At 36.7% G+C, this 17,753-nt stretch overlaps 4 protein-coding genes and 1 non-coding gene across 6 annotated transcripts; 3 read left to right on the forward strand and 2 right to left on the reverse strand.

Annotated features, from left to right (window-relative positions):
• Window positions 1-2,487: 2,487 nt before the first annotated feature.
• Window positions 2,488-2,567, reverse strand: TRNAL-UAG. The gene has a single exon. It is a non-coding gene; the product is annotated as a tRNA-Leu (tRNA).
• Window positions 2,568-3,955: 1,388 nt separating this feature from the next.
• LOC106347227 (pyruvate dehydrogenase E1 component subunit alpha-2, mitochondrial) lies at window positions 3,956-6,735 on the forward strand. Its single transcript, XM_013786738.3, has 8 exons — window positions 3,956-4,777; window positions 4,849-4,928; window positions 5,125-5,202; window positions 5,686-5,781; window positions 5,889-5,960; window positions 6,064-6,117; window positions 6,227-6,292; window positions 6,401-6,735. The coding sequence occupies exons 1-8, from the start codon at window positions 4,090-4,092 to the stop codon at window positions 6,443-6,445; spliced, it is 1,179 nt and encodes a 392-aa protein (XP_013642192.1). The 5' UTR covers window positions 3,956-4,089; the 3' UTR covers window positions 6,446-6,735.
• Window positions 6,736-9,021: 2,286 nt separating this feature from the next.
• LOC106347228 (probable galacturonosyltransferase-like 9) lies at window positions 9,022-10,985 on the forward strand. The gene is made up of 2 exons (XM_048761293.1): window positions 9,022-10,338; window positions 10,604-10,985. The coding sequence occupies exon 1, from the start codon at window positions 9,179-9,181 to the stop codon at window positions 10,328-10,330; it is 1,152 nt and encodes a 383-aa protein (XP_048617250.1). The 5' UTR covers window positions 9,022-9,178; the 3' UTR covers window positions 10,331-10,338; window positions 10,604-10,985.
• A 953-nt stretch (window positions 10,986-11,938) lies between these two features.
• On the forward strand, window positions 11,939-14,929 carry LOC106347231 (protein WVD2-like 7). 2 transcript variants are annotated; one of them, XM_013786743.3, is made up of 8 exons: window positions 11,939-12,173; window positions 12,531-12,593; window positions 12,718-13,398; window positions 13,477-13,905; window positions 13,993-14,054; window positions 14,159-14,255; window positions 14,347-14,403; window positions 14,521-14,929. In XM_013786743.3, the coding sequence occupies exons 2-8, from the start codon at window positions 12,552-12,554 to the stop codon at window positions 14,623-14,625; spliced, it is 1,473 nt and encodes a 490-aa protein (XP_013642197.2). In that variant the 5' UTR covers window positions 11,939-12,173; window positions 12,531-12,551; the 3' UTR covers window positions 14,626-14,929. The 2 variants fall into 2 exon arrangements, with proteins under 2 accessions (XP_013642197.2, XP_013642198.2); XM_013786744.3 differs by lacking the exon at window positions 11,939-12,173 and adding an exon at window positions 12,198-12,401.
• LOC106347229 (putative L-type lectin-domain containing receptor kinase V.1) lies at window positions 14,785-17,507 on the reverse strand. The gene is made up of 2 exons (XM_013786742.3): window positions 15,610-17,507; window positions 14,785-15,529 (listed from the first exon to the last, which is right to left on the reverse strand). The coding sequence occupies exons 1-2, from the start codon at window positions 17,213-17,215 to the stop codon at window positions 15,048-15,050; spliced, it is 2,088 nt and encodes a 695-aa protein (XP_013642196.2). The 5' UTR covers window positions 17,216-17,507; the 3' UTR covers window positions 14,785-15,047.
• Between the last annotated feature and the right edge of the window lie 246 nt (window positions 17,508-17,753).

Consider the following 17,753-nt stretch of genomic DNA (forward strand, 5'->3'; position numbering starts at 1 on the left):
AATTCTATAAGAATATCTAGATTTTTATTTTAAAGAGGTGGATGATTTTTCTAGAATTTGGACTAAGTTTTGGATCAACACGTGATTAACTCAATAACTTTTGATCCAAATCAAGTTTAGTTTTCAACGGGGTGAAGGAGAGCGTCTTGAGGTGCTCGAGTTTGGCTAGCGACGGTGAGATAGTTCCGGAGAGAAACCCTACGCCGAGAACGCTGGATCCTAACATTCTCAGTTCGGTGACGCGGTCACCGGTGATGCAGATGACACCAAACCATGAGCAGCAGTCACTTCCTTTCTTCCAACTGCTGAGGATACCCAGAGGATCTTCGGTTATGCCCGCTTCGAAAGATAAAAGACCCGCCTCGTCGTCTGGATGACACGTGGCAGCTCCGGTCGAACGTAAACAACAACCGAGAGAGATAACTGCGGCAAAGATGAAGCTAGTGAACAGGTAAGAAGAGTTCATGGTTTGTGGTGAGACTCAGACAACGAAAGTGGTTACCTATTATTAATAGAGAAAGTCTAAAGATCGATCATTTCGTTTCCTCTTTCGTATTTTTTTTTTTATAGTTTTCTGTTTCGAGAGCCATTTTTTTATTTTACAAAATCACGTTTTCAAAAGACGAGGTTGACACATTTTGACGGAGCTATTTGCAATGGCATGTGCCATTTAATAGTGGCTAGTACAATAAAATAGTAATTTTTGGAATTAAAAACTCTCACGCCAGGGTTGAAATTAAGCAAATTCTAAAAAAAAAAGAAAAAGAAATTAAAATTGATCATATTATTAATTAAAATCATATGTTTAGATTTTTTTGGATAAAATATTATACAACTCGGATAAATTTAAATATTTTGGATAAAATGTAATAGGGGTAATCCAGTTTGTAAGTAATAGTTTTTGAATATTTGATAATTTTAAAATTAAATATCTATATAAATTGTGTTTTGGATGAAAAAGTCCAATTTCTAAAAAAGATACAATCATCGTTTATGATTAGAATTATCGTTTATTACTGATTGTTTTAAGAATTTTAAAAAACAATTCACGCAGAGGTGATTTTCTAACAGTGGTTAAGCGAATCGACGGCCAGAGTAGTGCTTATATCGCTCCCTATACCTGAATATTACTAAGCCTCGTCTGTCAATATAAAAAAAGCTGAGATTGTCTTGAGCAGTGACAGAACTATAAATATTTTTGATTAGTATCATAATATTTAAATTATATATATATATATTATTATAATAAAAATACTTTTTTACAAATTAATGGGGGCATATGAACTTTTTACATACTAAATTTTGATTAAGTATTATAGTAATTTTAGAAAGAAAGAAAAAACTAAAACTTGTTCTCTCAATTTTACTGGGGTCACTTGATCCCACATGGTCCTATGTGCCTCCGCCCTGGTTTTGAGGGTGGTGTTGGAGTGAGGATTAGGGGTTTGATGAAGGAGAATATTGGGGAATGAGAGAGAGATGAGAAGGGAAATGGAAGAATTTGAAGGAAGAAGGTGTGAGGGAGACGACGGGAGAGTGTCATGTTCTAGGTAGGGCTTTTGAGTTTTGGATATTTCACCCAATAATTTATTTATTTTTCGTTTTAATATTTTCTATTTTCGATGAATATATAATGTACACGTCTATACGAGAAAATAAAAATACTAAAATTAGTGAACAAATAGAGAAATCTATCTTTTCACTTTTCTTATTTTCGTTTTTAGCAAATCTATACTATTAAACTAGGATCCTATCTATTTTTAGCCCCTATAACATCCTATTATTTACTACTCATGCCATTGGTTTTTCAAAGAAATTATGCCACTACATGAAGGTATTAGTGTAATTAGTTTTTTTGAACACAAAACGATTTTCTTCATATATTCTCTCATTATTTAAAGCGATAATACGGATGAATTATTTTGTTTCAATTGTGAGTTGTTATACAATATATAGAAATCACCTACACTGGTTATGTCCATATATTAAATTCATCAACAGCCAAATTTGAATTCGTACAACATATATGTGTTCTAATCTCTAAACCACAAAATACTTACCCTAATCCATCTTTTCATTGTATTACCTTGGTGCTACTGGCTACTGGTCATAATTATTAATTATATTATAATAAGTTTCTAACAAAGATAAACATATGAGCAAACATATACAAAAGTCGTGTATAAACTTTGGCTGGTATAAAGGTTAACTCAAAATTTACAAATATCAATACTATTAAATTAGGAATATGACTTATTGATATAGGTATAGTCTAACTATTTTAGTACAATTATAAAAATCCCTTATTAATCATTTAAAAAAATATTATACAAATAAAAAGATAGATATAACTAAAAAACACAAATATAAAAATTAATTTTTAAAAAAATATAAAACAAAAATATACCCGCAGAATCTAGTAATAAATTTATTAAGAAATCTTCCAAAATGCTTTGAAAAAAAAAAAATAGAAGAAAACATGAAAAATGACAGCTGTGGGATTCGAACCCACGCCCTTTCGGACCAGAGCCTAAATCTGGCGCCTTAGACCACTCGGCCAAACTGTACGACGCACAGAGGTTGCTTTTGTTTTAACAAGACAGTTAACATCTAGTTTGAAGCTAGTAAGAGTTAAGACGACCTGTACGTCTGTTTGAATTTAGTCAAATCAGTTAAAATGTTAAATAAGCCCAGAAACAATAAACTAGCTAAAAATCACTTTAGAACTCTTAATTATTCGACCTACACTATAAAAATGAATTATATAGGATTTTTTGTACAATCTATATAATTCATTTTTTCATTCTTCTGAGAAGTAGATTAGAATATATGAACAGTCATTTTTAATTTTGATTTTCATAAAAGTAGCAACAGTGGAAAATACCGTATTAACAATTTCATAATTTTTTAATTAATTTTAATATGTATTTTATAATATTTACTTAAATTTGGTTTTATAATTTATAAGATTATTTAATTTATCAATTTTTTTTTAACGCTGATTTATTATGATATTACAATTATGAGAAAGATTACATAGACGATTCGACAACCGACAATACTACCTGCCTTATGAGGATCTACGTCTAACTGAATCACCTGAGCCGTCCTACGAAAACCTACGCCAACCGGATTTACTTGCACTATGTTGAAGATCCATTGTAAGTCTTTCTTCCATAGTCTGCATAATTGTTTAATAAATCGTTTTCTCCGAGAATTGAAACCTATACCGTTTAACAATTTCATAATTTTTTAATTAATTTTAATATGTATTTTATAATATTTACTTAAATTTGGTTTTATAATTTATAAGATTATTTAATTTATCAATTTTTTTTAACGCTGATTTATTATGATATTACAATTATGAGAAAGATTACATAGACGATTCGACAACCGACAATACTACCTGCCTTATGAGGATCTACGTCTAACTGAATCACCTGAGCCGTCCTACGAAAACCTACGCCAACCGGATTTACTTGCACTATGTTGAAGATCCATTGTAAGTCTTTCTTCCATAGTCTGCATAATTGTTTAATAAATCGTTTTCTCCGAGAATTGAAACCTATACCATTTTTTAATGCGCAATCTGCAAGAAATTGCATAGCCAGGGATTTGAACCCCAGACCTGGGCGTAGAAGCCTTTAAACCTTAATCTATCAATATTTGTAATTTATTTTAAATATTTTAATTATATAGAGAATATTGGTCAAACAGATTGAAATAATTATATTGAGAATATTATTGATTAGTATCTGATTAGATATAGAATAATCTCTCTCTCCAGTAGGATTAGCATCAGCATCTACCGATTTTAAAACAGATTGAAATTTTGATTTATCATTTAATTCAGATACTTGCATTTGGATTTTGGCATTTGAGGGTTTTGGACGAGAGAGAGAGGCGTTAGAAGAAACCGTCCTTTTGCGATACGAAAAGTCGTTGACATATCTGTCTTTCTTTTTATTACAACAACACACAACTTTCTTCACTTTGATTCGCTATTGTATTTTTCAAATCACTCAAAAAAAAAAAACATTCGCCTCCTTTTTCTCCCTACTCAGCAAAACCAAATCGACGGCGGAGATGGCACTCTCACGTCTCTCATCTCGATCCACCACCCTCCTCCAACCATTCGCCACCACCTCTCTCCTCCGCCGCCGCCACATCTCCACAGACACCACACCGATAACAGTCGAAACCTCACTCCCATTCACATCCCACCTCATCTCACCCCCCTCGCGCGCCGTCGAGACCTCGTCCCAAGAGCTCCTCTCCTTCTTCCGCGACATGGCTTTAATGCGGCGGATGGAGATCGCCGCCGACTCGCTCTACAAGGCCAAACTCATCCGCGGCTTCTGCCACCTCTACGACGGCCAAGAAGCCGTCGCCATCGGGATGGAGGCGGCGATAACCAAGAGAGACGCCATCATCACGTCGTACAGAGACCACTGCACGTTTCTCGGCCGCGGCGGGGGGCTCTTCGAGGCGTTCTCGGAGCTTATGGGGAGGACCACGGGATGCTCCAAGGGGAAAGGAGGGTCTATGCATTTCTACAAGAAGGACGCGTCGTTCTACGGCGGGCATGGGATCGTCGGTGCTCAGGCTCCGTTGGGGTGTGGTTTGGCTTTTGCGCAGAAGTATTCTAAGGAGGAGGCTGTGAGTTTTACGTTGTATGGTGATGGTGCGGCGAACCAGGGGCAGTTGTTTGAGGCGTTGAATATCGCGGCGCTTTGGGACTTGCCTGCGGTTTTGGTTTGCGAGAACAATCATTGTGAGTTGTTTTTTGAGTTTTGTCTTTGTGTTGGATGAGCAGTGTGTTGATTGGGTGTTTTGATGATGCAGATGGGATGGGAACTGCTGAGTGGAGGTCGGCTAAGTCTCCGGCTTATTTTAAGCGTGGAGATTATGTTCCTGGATTGAAGGTGAGATTTGAATCTTTGCAATGTAGCTATGTCTCTCTTGGTAGAGTTGTAGATGAGAGTATTATCAGAAGGAATTCACAGGATTTTATCTTTGTAATGACTGAATCATATGTTGTTTGTTTTTATTGTGTGTGGGGAGTGTGAGTTTAAGCTAAGTTTGTTAAGTAGTGATCATGTTTTTTGTGTTGTGTAATAGGTGGATGGTATGGATGCACTGGCTGTGAAGCAAGCGTGCAAGTTTGCTAAAGAACATGCGCTCAAGAATGGACCTATTGTAAGTTTGCACCATTAATCTTTCGTCAACATGCATTGGAACTTCTTGGAAATCTCTGTTCTTTCAGTGTGATCTTAACCGTTTATGTTGTTTCTTTGAGTAAAAATCAGAGGAACTCTCCAATAGTTGTACGAAATGAGTTTAAATCAAATAAGCATTTTGATGCTTGCATTGCATGTTTTGGCACGATAAGTGTAATAGACTTTCTTGATTTGATTGAGGTTGCGTTTGAGTTCAGTTGAGGGAGAGGACTGTTTCTGTAGCAACTCTGTTTTAAAAAGTGCTACTTGTTCAGTTCAGTTTCCGACCATTTTTCCTTGTTATATACATCGATCACTTATGCATTTGGAGTCAAGAAACAGCTCTCTTAGTCTTGTAATTTCTGTCAGTTTCCTTTTAATTACACGGTAATGTTAGGTTCTTATTAACACGTCTCCGTTTTAGGGGAATAACCATCATGCATTTGCTTTTGTGTTTGAACAGATCCTCGAGATGGACACTTACCGATACCATGGTCACTCTATGTCTGACCCAGGAAGCACTTACCGTACACGTGATGAAATCTCAGGCGTGAGGCAGGTTAGTTATTATCATCTCTCCTAGCAATGCTTCAAAATTGTTACAATTTTGAAAAAAAAAAGAAGAAACTAAAATTGTTTATTTACTTGTATCTCGTAACATGTTAGGTGCGAGATCCAATTGATAGAGTGAGAAAGTTGATCATAGCTCATGACATAGCTACGGAGAAAGAGCTTAAGGTACTCCCTCATAAATAATAAATCATGTAGTTCTCTTATGTATTATCAGCCCCCAATCCAGGAAAAAGTAAAAGAACAAATGCACTATTTGTCTTACTTTTAGGATATGGAGAAAGAAGTGAGGAAAGAAGTGGATGCAGCGGTAGCTCAGGCCAAGGTAAGAAGAACCTAGCTTTTATTCTATCTTCAACTACATACTTGTGTGTTATCAATTACCACCATATGCTAAAATCATATATACTTTCATTTTACTTATATGTGTTCAGGAAAGCCCAATACCGGAACCATCTGAGCTTTTCTCAAATATATACGTAAAAGGTTTTGGAGCTGAGGTAAACTTCATATCCTTTGGAGACAACCTTGGTGTGAAATTTATTCAAGTATTAAAGAGTTAAGTTAATATGCATTTTCCTCTCTCTTTTTTTTTTTTTAATTTGCAGTCTTTTGGAGCAGACAGAAAAGAATTGAGAGCAACACTTCCATAAGTTATGGTACCTGTTATGTCCATCACACACAACTCCTGCAGGAGATCCCGGTTCAATAAAATCCCAAGACAGCTAAATTTTACTCGGCACACATTTTTTCGGTTTGGAGCTCAATTCAAATGTAGAGCTTTTCTTTTTCGGTTTTACAACTTTTTAGTAAACTCTTCTTGATTGTTTTCGAAATGCCGCAAGTGCAAATTTGAGTGAAAACCCCATTGATTCCCCCTTATTTAGAGTGACAATTATGTCAAACCCTAATGTTGTTTCTATTACAAAACCATCTCTCTAAACTCCCACAGAATAAAATGGATGAATGAGAACTTTTTTTGTAAACAAGCGTAAACTGGATGCATAAGTTGCTTTACCTCGGAGTTAGGGTAACAGCAGATAACATCAGAAACGAGAAGAGAAGGCAAAGACAAGCTTTTGGTTATAACTGGCTTTTCTTGTCTTTTACTAAGCTGTCGTATGTTGTAAGTTGTAATTTACTAAAACAGCAAGTGGGAGAGGTGAAGACAAATCTCTCAATGAACCCGTGATGTACTCGTCAAGCAAAGCATCATTCGTATTTCATAAATTGTCACACACACCAAACGCACCACATTTATAATACTCAATTACTAGTAATTTTCAAAGAGGAAAGCATCTATCAACCTTCTCCGTCCGTAACCAAGACGACACATCATTGTTTCCACTCTCCACCACCTAACCTCAAACGTCTCTACCGGATTCAACACTTACCCTCTTTATTTACAAAACAATATTTTTTCTTTCGAAGTTTCCACATATTGAAATGTTTACATGCTTGATTGAGTTTTTGGTCAATAAGTTTTGCAAAACAACAGTAGTGCTTATTGTAGTGCTTTTTTCTTTTTTGAATAAATATTAAATTGTATTCATCCAAAAACGTTTTTACATGTACTGCAACATTGAGGCTAGAATGCAAAATTATTCCAACTACTCCTGTTTAAAATTTGCTATCTTGTACCAAACCACATTCTTAACCCTTCCTCTTATTGTAGTGCTTTGGTTTCTTAATGGGTATGGCAGACAACAGTAGTGCTTATAGTGTATATAAAGGACTCAAATAATCATATAAGGTTTGGTTCTTTATTCCTTTGTTAACCACAACATTGCCCATGGACCAGTTGAGACCTAACATTAGTTAATTCACACAACAAACGTTTACTTTCTTAATTTGATCAATCTTTTTGGGCTCGCCATTATTTAAACTCATAGATAATGTAGAGTAGTCATGGGACTTTTATCCGAGATCCGGATTCGATCCGGATCCGATCCGAATATCCGAATATCCGAATATCCGGAGGGACCGAATCCGGATCCGGATAGTAAAATGTTGGATCCGTCAAAGCCGGATCCGAAGCCGGATATCTTAATTTTTTAGTCCGGATATCTGGATCCGTAAGTTTTATTAATAAATATTTCAAAAAAGTAATATCTATATATAAAAATTAATTTTATTTAATATATTTTCATTTTTATAATAGTATATATAAATTTTATGTAAATTTTGTAATATTATACATAAAAATAATTAAAAACATTATATATATTTTTATTTTTAAATTATTTTTAATATTTTATATATATTAATATTATTTTTTATTTATTTTAAGGATTCAAATCCGGATCCGTCGGATATTACAATTTTTAGAAGGATATCCGAGAACCCCGGATCCGGATAAGGATAGTAAAATTATGGATCCGTCGGATAAGAACCCGGATCTGGATACCCGATCCGTCCCATGCTTATCTTCCTCCACGCACACAGAAAATAAAAAAGAATATTTTCAGTTTTATACCAAAGTAGTTGTGCAACGTATTATATTCGGAATCCAAAGATTATACATAGCACGTCAAATTCAAAATGGATTTTTGCTTTAGCATAAAAAATGAATATATAAATTTGGATGATGAAAAAAGATATATAATAATATATTTGAATTTTGTTATTTGAGTGGCGACACACACAAAGTTGACAAAAAATATTTATTAAGTGGCATCACTTAACCAGAATATTCGTAGTGAGACACGCTCGTTACTCGTTGTTCTAACAACAAATCTTGTTTTCCTCTTCTCCCCTAAAACATTCTTTAGAATGAATGATTTTTGTGGTCACCAATCCATTTACTGTAAGAAATTTACTACTCAGTGCTCACAGCATGCGCGTGCGGAGCACGTGAGAAAATTGAGTCGGGAAGCGAGTGATCAACCAATCAAAGGACTGGTCGACATTTTTAATCTCAACCGTTCATCTCCGCATAGAGAATGAATACTCCAGCTGGTTCCGTCGCTGGCTCAAACTTATCACAAGTTCCAAAAAGCAACTAACCTTACGGTACACCCGCCGTAGACAATTAAATTAAATTAAGAGACACTCAGCTTATCATTTTAATTACCGAGAACTTAACAACAGTTAGTTCTATCAGTTGAATAGGTAATTACGTTGGAGATTGATGATTAAAGCTTTCTCTTAACGACTAAGCCACATCACTCTCTTCACGCGCTTTCAAACCGCGTGGTTGCCAGATGTCTCTCTAAAAAGCCATTCTTCTTACCTTTTCTCTACGCTCTTCAACTCTTGTAGTAATTATCAACATATGCTTCACACTTCTTCAAAATGCTAACTCAGTAGAGAAAGAAAGACAAGATCTTTTTACTCAGCTCCGGAAGATTCATCGGAGTCGAGAAAAAAAAACGCGTTTTCTGATAATGCGGTTGCGTTTTCCGATGAAACCCGCGGTTCTACCGTTCCTCGTCGTCTTTCTGGTGTTCCTCTCTCAGTTCGCCGTCGGAATACGGAACATTCCAGGAAGAATCGCCGGTTTCGACATCGGACAGTTTGTGGAAGCTCCGGAGTACCGAAACGGCAAGGAGTGCGCGTCCCAATCATCAAACAGAGAGAACTTCGTGTCGTCCTGCGACCCTTCCCTCGTCCACGTCGCGATGACCCTCGACTCGGAGTACCTCCGCGGCTCGATCGCAGCCGTCCACTCCGTTCTCCGCCACGCGTCGTGCCCAGAGAACGTCTTCTTCCATTTCATCGCCGCCGAGTTCGACCCGGCGAGTCCGCGCGTCCTGAGCCGGCTCGTCCGGTCGACGTTCCCGTCGCTGAGCTTCAAAGTCTACATTTTTAGGGAGGACACGGTGATCAACCTCATCTCGTCGTCGATCAGGCAAGCCCTCGAGAGCCCGCTGAACTACGCGCGGAACTACTTAGGAGACATCCTCGACCGGTGCGTCGACCGGGTGATCTACCTCGACTCGGACATCATCGTGGTCGACGATATCACGAAGCTCTGGAACACGACGCTGACCGGGTCGAGAGTCATCGGGGCTCCGGAGTATTGCCACGCTAACTTCACCAAATACTTCACCTCGAGTTTCTGGTCCGACCCGGGTTTGCCCGGGTCATTCTCGGGTCGGAAGCCTTGCTATTTCAACACGGGAGTGATGGTGATGGATCTCGTGAGGTGGAGGGAAGGGAGGTACAGAGGAAAGATCGAAACTTGGATGCAGATACAGAAGAAACGGAGGATCTACGACTTGGGTTCGCTGCCTCCTTTTCTTTTGGTATTCGCGGGGGACGTTGAGGCGATTGATCACAAGTGGAACCAGCATGGTTTGGGAGGGGATAATGTAAGAGGAAGCTGTAGGTCTTTGCATAAAGGACCGGTGAGTTTGTTGCATTGGAGCGGGAAAGGGAAGCCGTGGGTTAGGCTTGATGAGAAGAGACCGTGTCCTTTGGATCATCTTTGGGAGCCGTATGATTTGTATGAACATAAGATTGATAGAGCTAAAGATCAGGCTTTGCTTGGGTTCTCTTCTTTGTCTGAGTTAACTGAAGATTCAAGCTTTTTGTAAGAGTGTGTGTAAGTCATTAAGTCAACATTGTTTTACTTCGTCTTGTAGTTTTTGTTATCGCAATACATTGTTGTTGAGAAACATATTGTTGCTAGTTTGTGTACAAACTTGATTAGTGTAGATAGAGTTTGTGTAAGCCATTGATGAGAACTAGATTCGTTTTTTGTAAACCTTTGCATAAGAAATCTCAATTTCTCTGTTGAGTTATAAACCCATTTGTGATTTGTGTTAAAGCGTGTTGCAGTAGATTTCATATTTGACTTTGCATCTCAGGAGTTGTAAAGAGAAAGCCTTCAATGTCCGTGATGATGAAGCTAAAGTGGAGTAAATGAAGGAGACTGGAGAAGAAGCGTTACATTATTTGAATCTGGTCTTTTTTGGCATTAAAGGCTTGGTTCCTCGGGCATGCAAGTTTTTCAAACTGAGCACACAATTTATGGGGACTGTACATACCTTTAAGTCTAGTCTCCACCATAATACAGTCAACATTTGTCAAACTTCACCATTAAACTTCCCTAAAAGACTCATCTTAAACTGCATGATTTGGGCTGTTACTGGGCTGGTTTAGGTTAGGCTGGGGTAGGCGTATTTATTCATAGTTTCTCAATGACTTTTAAAAAGAAGTACGTCTCGAAAAATTTTTTGTTTTCATTTATTTTTATATAAATATTTTATTTTCAATTCTAAATTGATATATATTATAATATATATGTATCTATCAATTTTTAAAATATAATAAGTTTACGGTATATTTTTTTTATTGAACAGATTGTTTCAAACTTTCACATGTATTTGTATCTTCTTCTATATATATTTTCGGATTATTATTTCATTATTAAGATCGTAACTATATATATATAAAGATTAGTAAAATATTGTTTTATTGTCATATTCAAAAATATTGTAACATTTCACAAATTTAGAAAGTTTTTAAAAAATTTAACTTTTCGTTTCACAGATTTATATTGTCGAGTAAATAATTAAACATTTAGTTTTTGTTTAATTTTTAAAATAAACAATATATTTTAAAATTTGTTTTCATTGGTTTAAGGTAGTAAAAATTAATCATTGTTAGATAATATGATTTTTGTTATTTAAAAAAAAAATCTTCATAATTTTAAAATTTAACATCGACAAATATTTAAATAATTAACATATGGAGGTGTAGTATTACAACATTAAATTATATCTATTTAATTTATACTATGTATAAATCCAATGGATCATCTATTGTTTAAATCTAATTATTGATAGCCCAATAAAAATTTATGGTAGGTCCAAAATTTAAAAGATAAGATTAAAGATTAAATGTAACATAACTTTCTAGTAAATAGGTCCATAAGGTTCATTTTTTAAAAAATCACACATGGTTGTGACTTCTGTTTTAATATATAAAATTTTTTTAACACTAAAGAGCCCTTCGGCCAAGCAAAGATAGGCTGAACAACTCTTTATAGAAATCGTAATAATATGTTATGAAAATTTTATAATTACTTGCGTGTGGTAATCACACAGTAAACGAATGTGAAAATTTTGATTGTACTACTACATAGTGTCTTTGACTTTGTTCCACTATTCTTTAAGTCGTATCAAAACTAGTCAGTTAAAATAGTTAATAATCTCTTTGGTCCCCTCATAATATAGTAGTAACAAAGTACAGTACTAACTTGGAACGTTTTGATTCGGCCTTAGCTTCTAACGCTTGTTACTTTACTATTTTCCGACAAAGGTCCCACTGCTCTTGTCTTCATTTGCTCATCCACTGTCTCTGATCTAATCTCTTTTCTTCTTCTTCAACTTTTTGTTCTCATCGTTATGTTTGGTGGGTTATCTTCACTTTCCGGTAAGCTTATAAGATCCTCTCTTTTTGGATTTGCAAATAATAATTACATATCTTCAATCATTAATGATGGGATTGTCTCTTTCTTTGCCTTTTCAATTACTCATGAGTTATTTCTAGTAGAATCCGAGTTTGCTCACCAAGAGGGCTTTGAGATTCGGTGATAAGAATTGTAAATAAGACTCTGATGCTTTTCCTCTTTCTCTCATTTGCTTTGTTACCACTCTTCATGTGAGTATATAAGAGTGTACAGTGAAACCTGAAACTGTTAAATGTTAAATCTCTGTTTAGAAGTACTTGTTGATACCAAATCCAAGTATTGAAGTAATGGAGTCTATTTGGTTTTGTGTGTGGATAAAGATTCTTTCTGGTGAGCATTAAATGGGGGATATGGAAGTTGCTATTGCCATTGGTGAAGATAAGGTAAATAACCCATGTGTCTTTACACCACTTGTCAATGTCCTATGATCTGTATGTTGATGGTTGTTGATTTGCCATGGTTACTTAGGTGTTTACAATAAAACTTGTTTTTGGATTGATAAAACAGATAATGAAAGCAAATAAAGAAACGCAAGTGTCTATATCTTTTGGCAAGTTTGAGAATGATTCACTTTCATGGGAGAAATTCTCTTCCTTCTCTCCAAACAAGTACTTGGAGGAAGTGGAGAAGTGTGCAACTCCAGGATCAGTAGCTCAGAAGAAGGCTTACTTCGAATCACATTACAAGAAGATCGCTGAGAGAAACGCTGAGATCATCTTGGAGCAGGAGAAGAAACAGTTGGAGAGGAATCAATCTTTCAGGCAAAGTCTTGAGAATAGTGGAAACAGAAACAGTGTTATGATCGAGTCTAGCGCTTGTTATGGATCCGATGGCGAATCTACTTCAGAAAAAGACAAGATTGTGAACAGCATTGCTACTGAAGTGAATGATACATGTAACCATGAGCCTCTTGAAGAAACTATGAAGGTTGAGGTTGTGGAGGATCTGAATACGCTGAAGATGGAGAAACTTGAAGAGATTGTGAGCGTTGAGGAAGAACCAGAACTGATTGTCCAACTGGAGGATAAAGAGGAACCAGAAGAGGTTGTTTGTATAGAGGAAGAAGTAAAAGAAGATATTTCTTCAAAGGATACACCATTGAAGGAGACAAAGAAAGTGAAAGAGCAGCATCTAATCAAGAAGACGGATAAACGTGTGCAAGCAATCTATACAAGAAGCTCTCCCAAGGTATCATTACCATAAGCTTCCTTATACTATGTGTTATGTCTCATTTTTGCTTCAAATGAACGTGTCCTGGTTTTACAGCCTAATCAGTTGACCAAGAAGCCAGTAGCTAGTAGGAAAACTCAACTAAGCAAGGAGAAAAGCATGATCAAAGCAACAACAACAACAAATAAAGCAGCATCACCTTCACCTGTCTCAAAAGCCTCAAAGTTTTCAACTCCAAGAGTGTCCAAACCATCTTCATCAACCAGTTCAGTGTCTACTTCTCGCTCTTCAGTAAAGAAGGAGAGTGTCTCCACTTTACCGAGGAAGAAACAAACCGCTCCAAAGACGTTACACACTTCTCTCAACCTGAACCAACCGAGTTCCGACCCTACTGCTCTTGCTACCACCAGAAAGTCCTTGATCATGGAGAGAATGGGAGATAAAGAAATCGTTAGACGTGCTTTTAAGACTTTCCAGAAGAATTTTGACCAAGTGAAACCATCTCAAGATACAGCTCCAAAGCAGGTATAGTCTTGCTATTTCATCAAGTGTTAGAGATTCTGCTGGTTATTAACTAAAAATTCAATGTATGCGGTCAATGTTTTACACCAGGTTCCTGCAAAGGCAACTAGTGTTTCCAAGTTAGCTACTACCGGTCTGAAAGATAATGGCAGGTATAACTTGACTTTATGCTTACTGAATCCGCTTTTTCTCAAGCATCATCATCATCTAAGTGTGTGCTAAAATCACATCACCTTGTATTCTTGTCCTGAAACAGGCTTGCTAAATCAGATGGCACGGAGAAAAAATGCTCTAACTCTCACCGCTCTTCATCTTTTGTACCGAAAAGCAGCAGGACGGCAGAGAAACAGGAGGTAACATATGTCTGATGAGCAAATCAAACTGTATCATTCTTTTTCCCTTTACCACTGTGCGGTTTTACTAATATTTATTCTCCAAATTCAGCTATCCAGGCCTGGAGCAAGAGCTGTAGAGAAGACACGCTTACCAGCTAAACCAAAGGTATTATTAGAAGAGCTTCTTCATGTTTTAAGCCTTTCACAAGAGAACCTTCTGCACTGATTTTCATCACTGCTGATATACTATCTTCATGATCACTGACATTTTCTGTCTAACCAGGCAGAAGTAACTAATGCCAAAACGCGGAGACAAAGTCTTGATCCAAAAGCAAAATCTATGCAAGGAGATCTCCCAAAAGGCTCTTCAGACAAACTTATTCTGTAACAGATGAGCACTGTTTTATTATGATTTCCTGGAGGGTTCCATGGACTAAATCTCAAGGTAAAGATTATTACCAGCACTTTTTTTCAGGAAACATGGATAGAAAATATCCTTTCTTTCAAGTAACACTCAAGAGGTAAAGATTCAATGATGTATGTTATATAGAGAAGTCACCAAGTTTCCATTAGTTATGTGAGGAAAGTATTACAAAAAGTCTTTTGTTTAATGTATGTGTATAGAGTCTATGGAATATAAACGTGAGAATGATGTTAGATGCTCAATAAAGGACAGCATAATTTAAAATCAATCTTATTACTTCCACCAGAACTTTTTTTTCTTGTTTCCCTTTTGCTTCTTGAACTCTTACAAGCATACTATAGCCAGCCAAGACTTTCATCTTCAGTAGAGATCTGTGTTTTCATCTTCTACCGTCCATGAGAGACAAAGGATTCAGTGAAGGTCAATGAAGCGAGGGAACTGGACTGAGGAGAATTACCTGCTTCACATGAGATTTGAGCACCTCTATTGATTTCTTGAGCTGACATAATGTCAAGCAAGTTATGAGGAAGTTGAGCTACACTGTCCAGGAACTGAATGATGCTGGACATGTTTGGTCTGATGGCTGCTACTGGATGCGAACAGAGCAAGCCTAGTTTGAGAACAAGTTTTACTTGCTCCTCAATGTACTCCTGCCCAATCCTTTGATCAACAACCTGCAGTATATCTCCATTCTCCCAACACTCCAGCACCCAATCAGTCAGCACCATCTCGCTTTCCGATGCTCGTGGCAACACCGGTTTTCGTCCGCAGGCAATCTCTAGCATCACCACTCCAAATGCGAATACATCTGAGCTTGTACTTGCCTTTCCAGTTCTTGAAAGCTCAGGTGAGATATACCCTAACGTACCTTCCAAGTAACTACATTTGTGAGAGAGAAAAAAAATCCTTTTCTTCAAGACAAAATAAGCAAAAATTACAAGAAGTTACCTGCCACATAAGATGTCTGCGGATCAATCCCATGATCACAAAGCTTAGCTAGACCAAAGTCACCAAGTTTTGCATTCATATTCCCATCAAGAAGGATGTTGGCTGGCTTAATATCCCTGTGGATAATCACCTGCATCCATTGCTGGTGCAAGTAGCATAGACCAGAAGCTACATCTTTAATGATCTTGAACCTCTTTGACCAATCAAGATTCCCATTCTGCTGGTGGTATAAAAACTTATCAAGGCTTCCTTTGGGCATACAATCATACACCAAGTAGAGTTCACCTTTCCTTCTACAGTATCCAAGAAGCCTAACTAAGTTAGGGTGTCTTAGCCGGCCAATGGTTGCAATCTCAGCAATGAACTCTCTCATCCCTTGTCTTGAATCATGAGAAACCATCTTCACTGCAATCTCTATGTTGGAAACTGGTAATGTGCCCTTGAAGACTTTTCCAAACCCGCCTTTACCGAGAAGCTCAGTGTCCTTAAAACCCTTTGTGGCAGTGTGTAGATCTTTGTAAGCAAACCTATGAGGACCAAACTGTACTTCCCAGTCCTCAATAACTTCTAAGAGCTTCTTCCTCTTCAAGAAAAGCCATAAGCCAAGAATCAAGACTATGAGCATAGTGATGCCTGATAAGCTCAAAGTTATAGCCATAACCCCCTTTACACTCTGGTCCCTTGGCTGATCAAAACGAGGAACCTCTGGAAGGTGAGCGGTGTCTATATCTGGAGCTGTCCCATTCATCTTGAACGTCCACCCCAATATATAATGAGAAGCAGTTCTTATACCAGTGGATGAAGAGAATCCAACGTACATATACTCAAGTAAATAAGGAGAAAGATCTTTCTCTAGAGAAAGGAGCGGAGTCTTTGGCTTTGAGACATCAAGAGGATGAAGTGTGACATTAAGCTGCTTCTGTTTGCTTTCATACTCAATCCAAACCTGCATAGGGTCTCCACTGGAGAGGAAGAGATTCACAAACGTACCATCATCATTGAAATAGCCTGCTGAAGAAGCTACCTCTGAGATCACGCTGTTTATGTCAATACCAACATGGTTAGAATCAATGTCATTAAACTCAGCGGTTTGGACTGTGTCAAGCTCAACAGCTACTATGTGATTTGATGGATCTCCCATGTTGGTTGAGTTGAAGAGTCCTAGATACTGTGTGGGATCAACGTTTGATAAGCCTCTCGTGGGACAAAGGACAAAGGCTAGTCCATGGCCGTTATCAGCTCCATAATGTGAAGCTATGGCAAAGATGAAAGTGGTGGAGAAGGAGAAGACGGTACCGTTTGGAGAGTCCTTGAACCTCAACGGGTAGTTGTAGAAGACTTGACCAGCTGTTTGTGCGGTAGTGTTGGTAAGCCTGAAGAGGCCATTGCTTTTTAGATGGGCTGATCCTGCAGCGTATAGGAAGCCATTGAAGTTGAACTCTCCACCAGTTGGGTCTGATACTACGTTCTTAGGGAAGAACAACAATAACGTCATAATCAACTGAAACATGATTGGTTGATTATTGATGACACAAACCAAATGTTCTTGCCAAGAAAGAAGAGAGACTTTAGGGAGAAAGTCAACGAAGATAATTGATCTGATCATAAGAAGAATTCAAGAGACAAAATGATCTAATCCTAGTATGTACTACGTGCTATTAAACTATCATTAAAGAAGTACTAATTAGTTTATGTGAATAATTAAATAGTTTTTTTTTTGTGCAAATTTTTTTAATGATAGTTTAATTGGTTATTCTTAGACAAGTCAACGCTTGATTTCCTGCAAATTTAGACATCTCAGAACCTTTTCGAATATGCTGAGGACTGAGTAAATATATTGGCCGTTTGATAAATATATAGTATTAAATATAAAATATATTTTAAATATGTGTTCCATATATATTAAACATAATATTTAACTTATTTTTATCAAAAAGCTGAAAAAATCTATATATTTTTAGTTTTATAAAAATATTTTTGATTTATAGATATTTTATATATTTTTATATCAAACATAATATTTTTGATTTATAAATACTTTATATATTTTTTTTTACATTTCGTATCTATATCTATATCTATATATTTTTAGTTTTATTGTTTTTTTTCAATTTTCATCCGCTTCGGTTTTTCCGTTTCCGTTA

The sequence above is a fragment of the Brassica napus genome, chromosome C6 (genome assembly GCF_020379485.1).
Source record: "Brassica napus cultivar Da-Ae chromosome C6, Da-Ae, whole genome shotgun sequence".
Lineage (NCBI taxonomy): Eukaryota > Viridiplantae > Streptophyta > Magnoliopsida > Brassicales > Brassicaceae > Brassica > Brassica napus.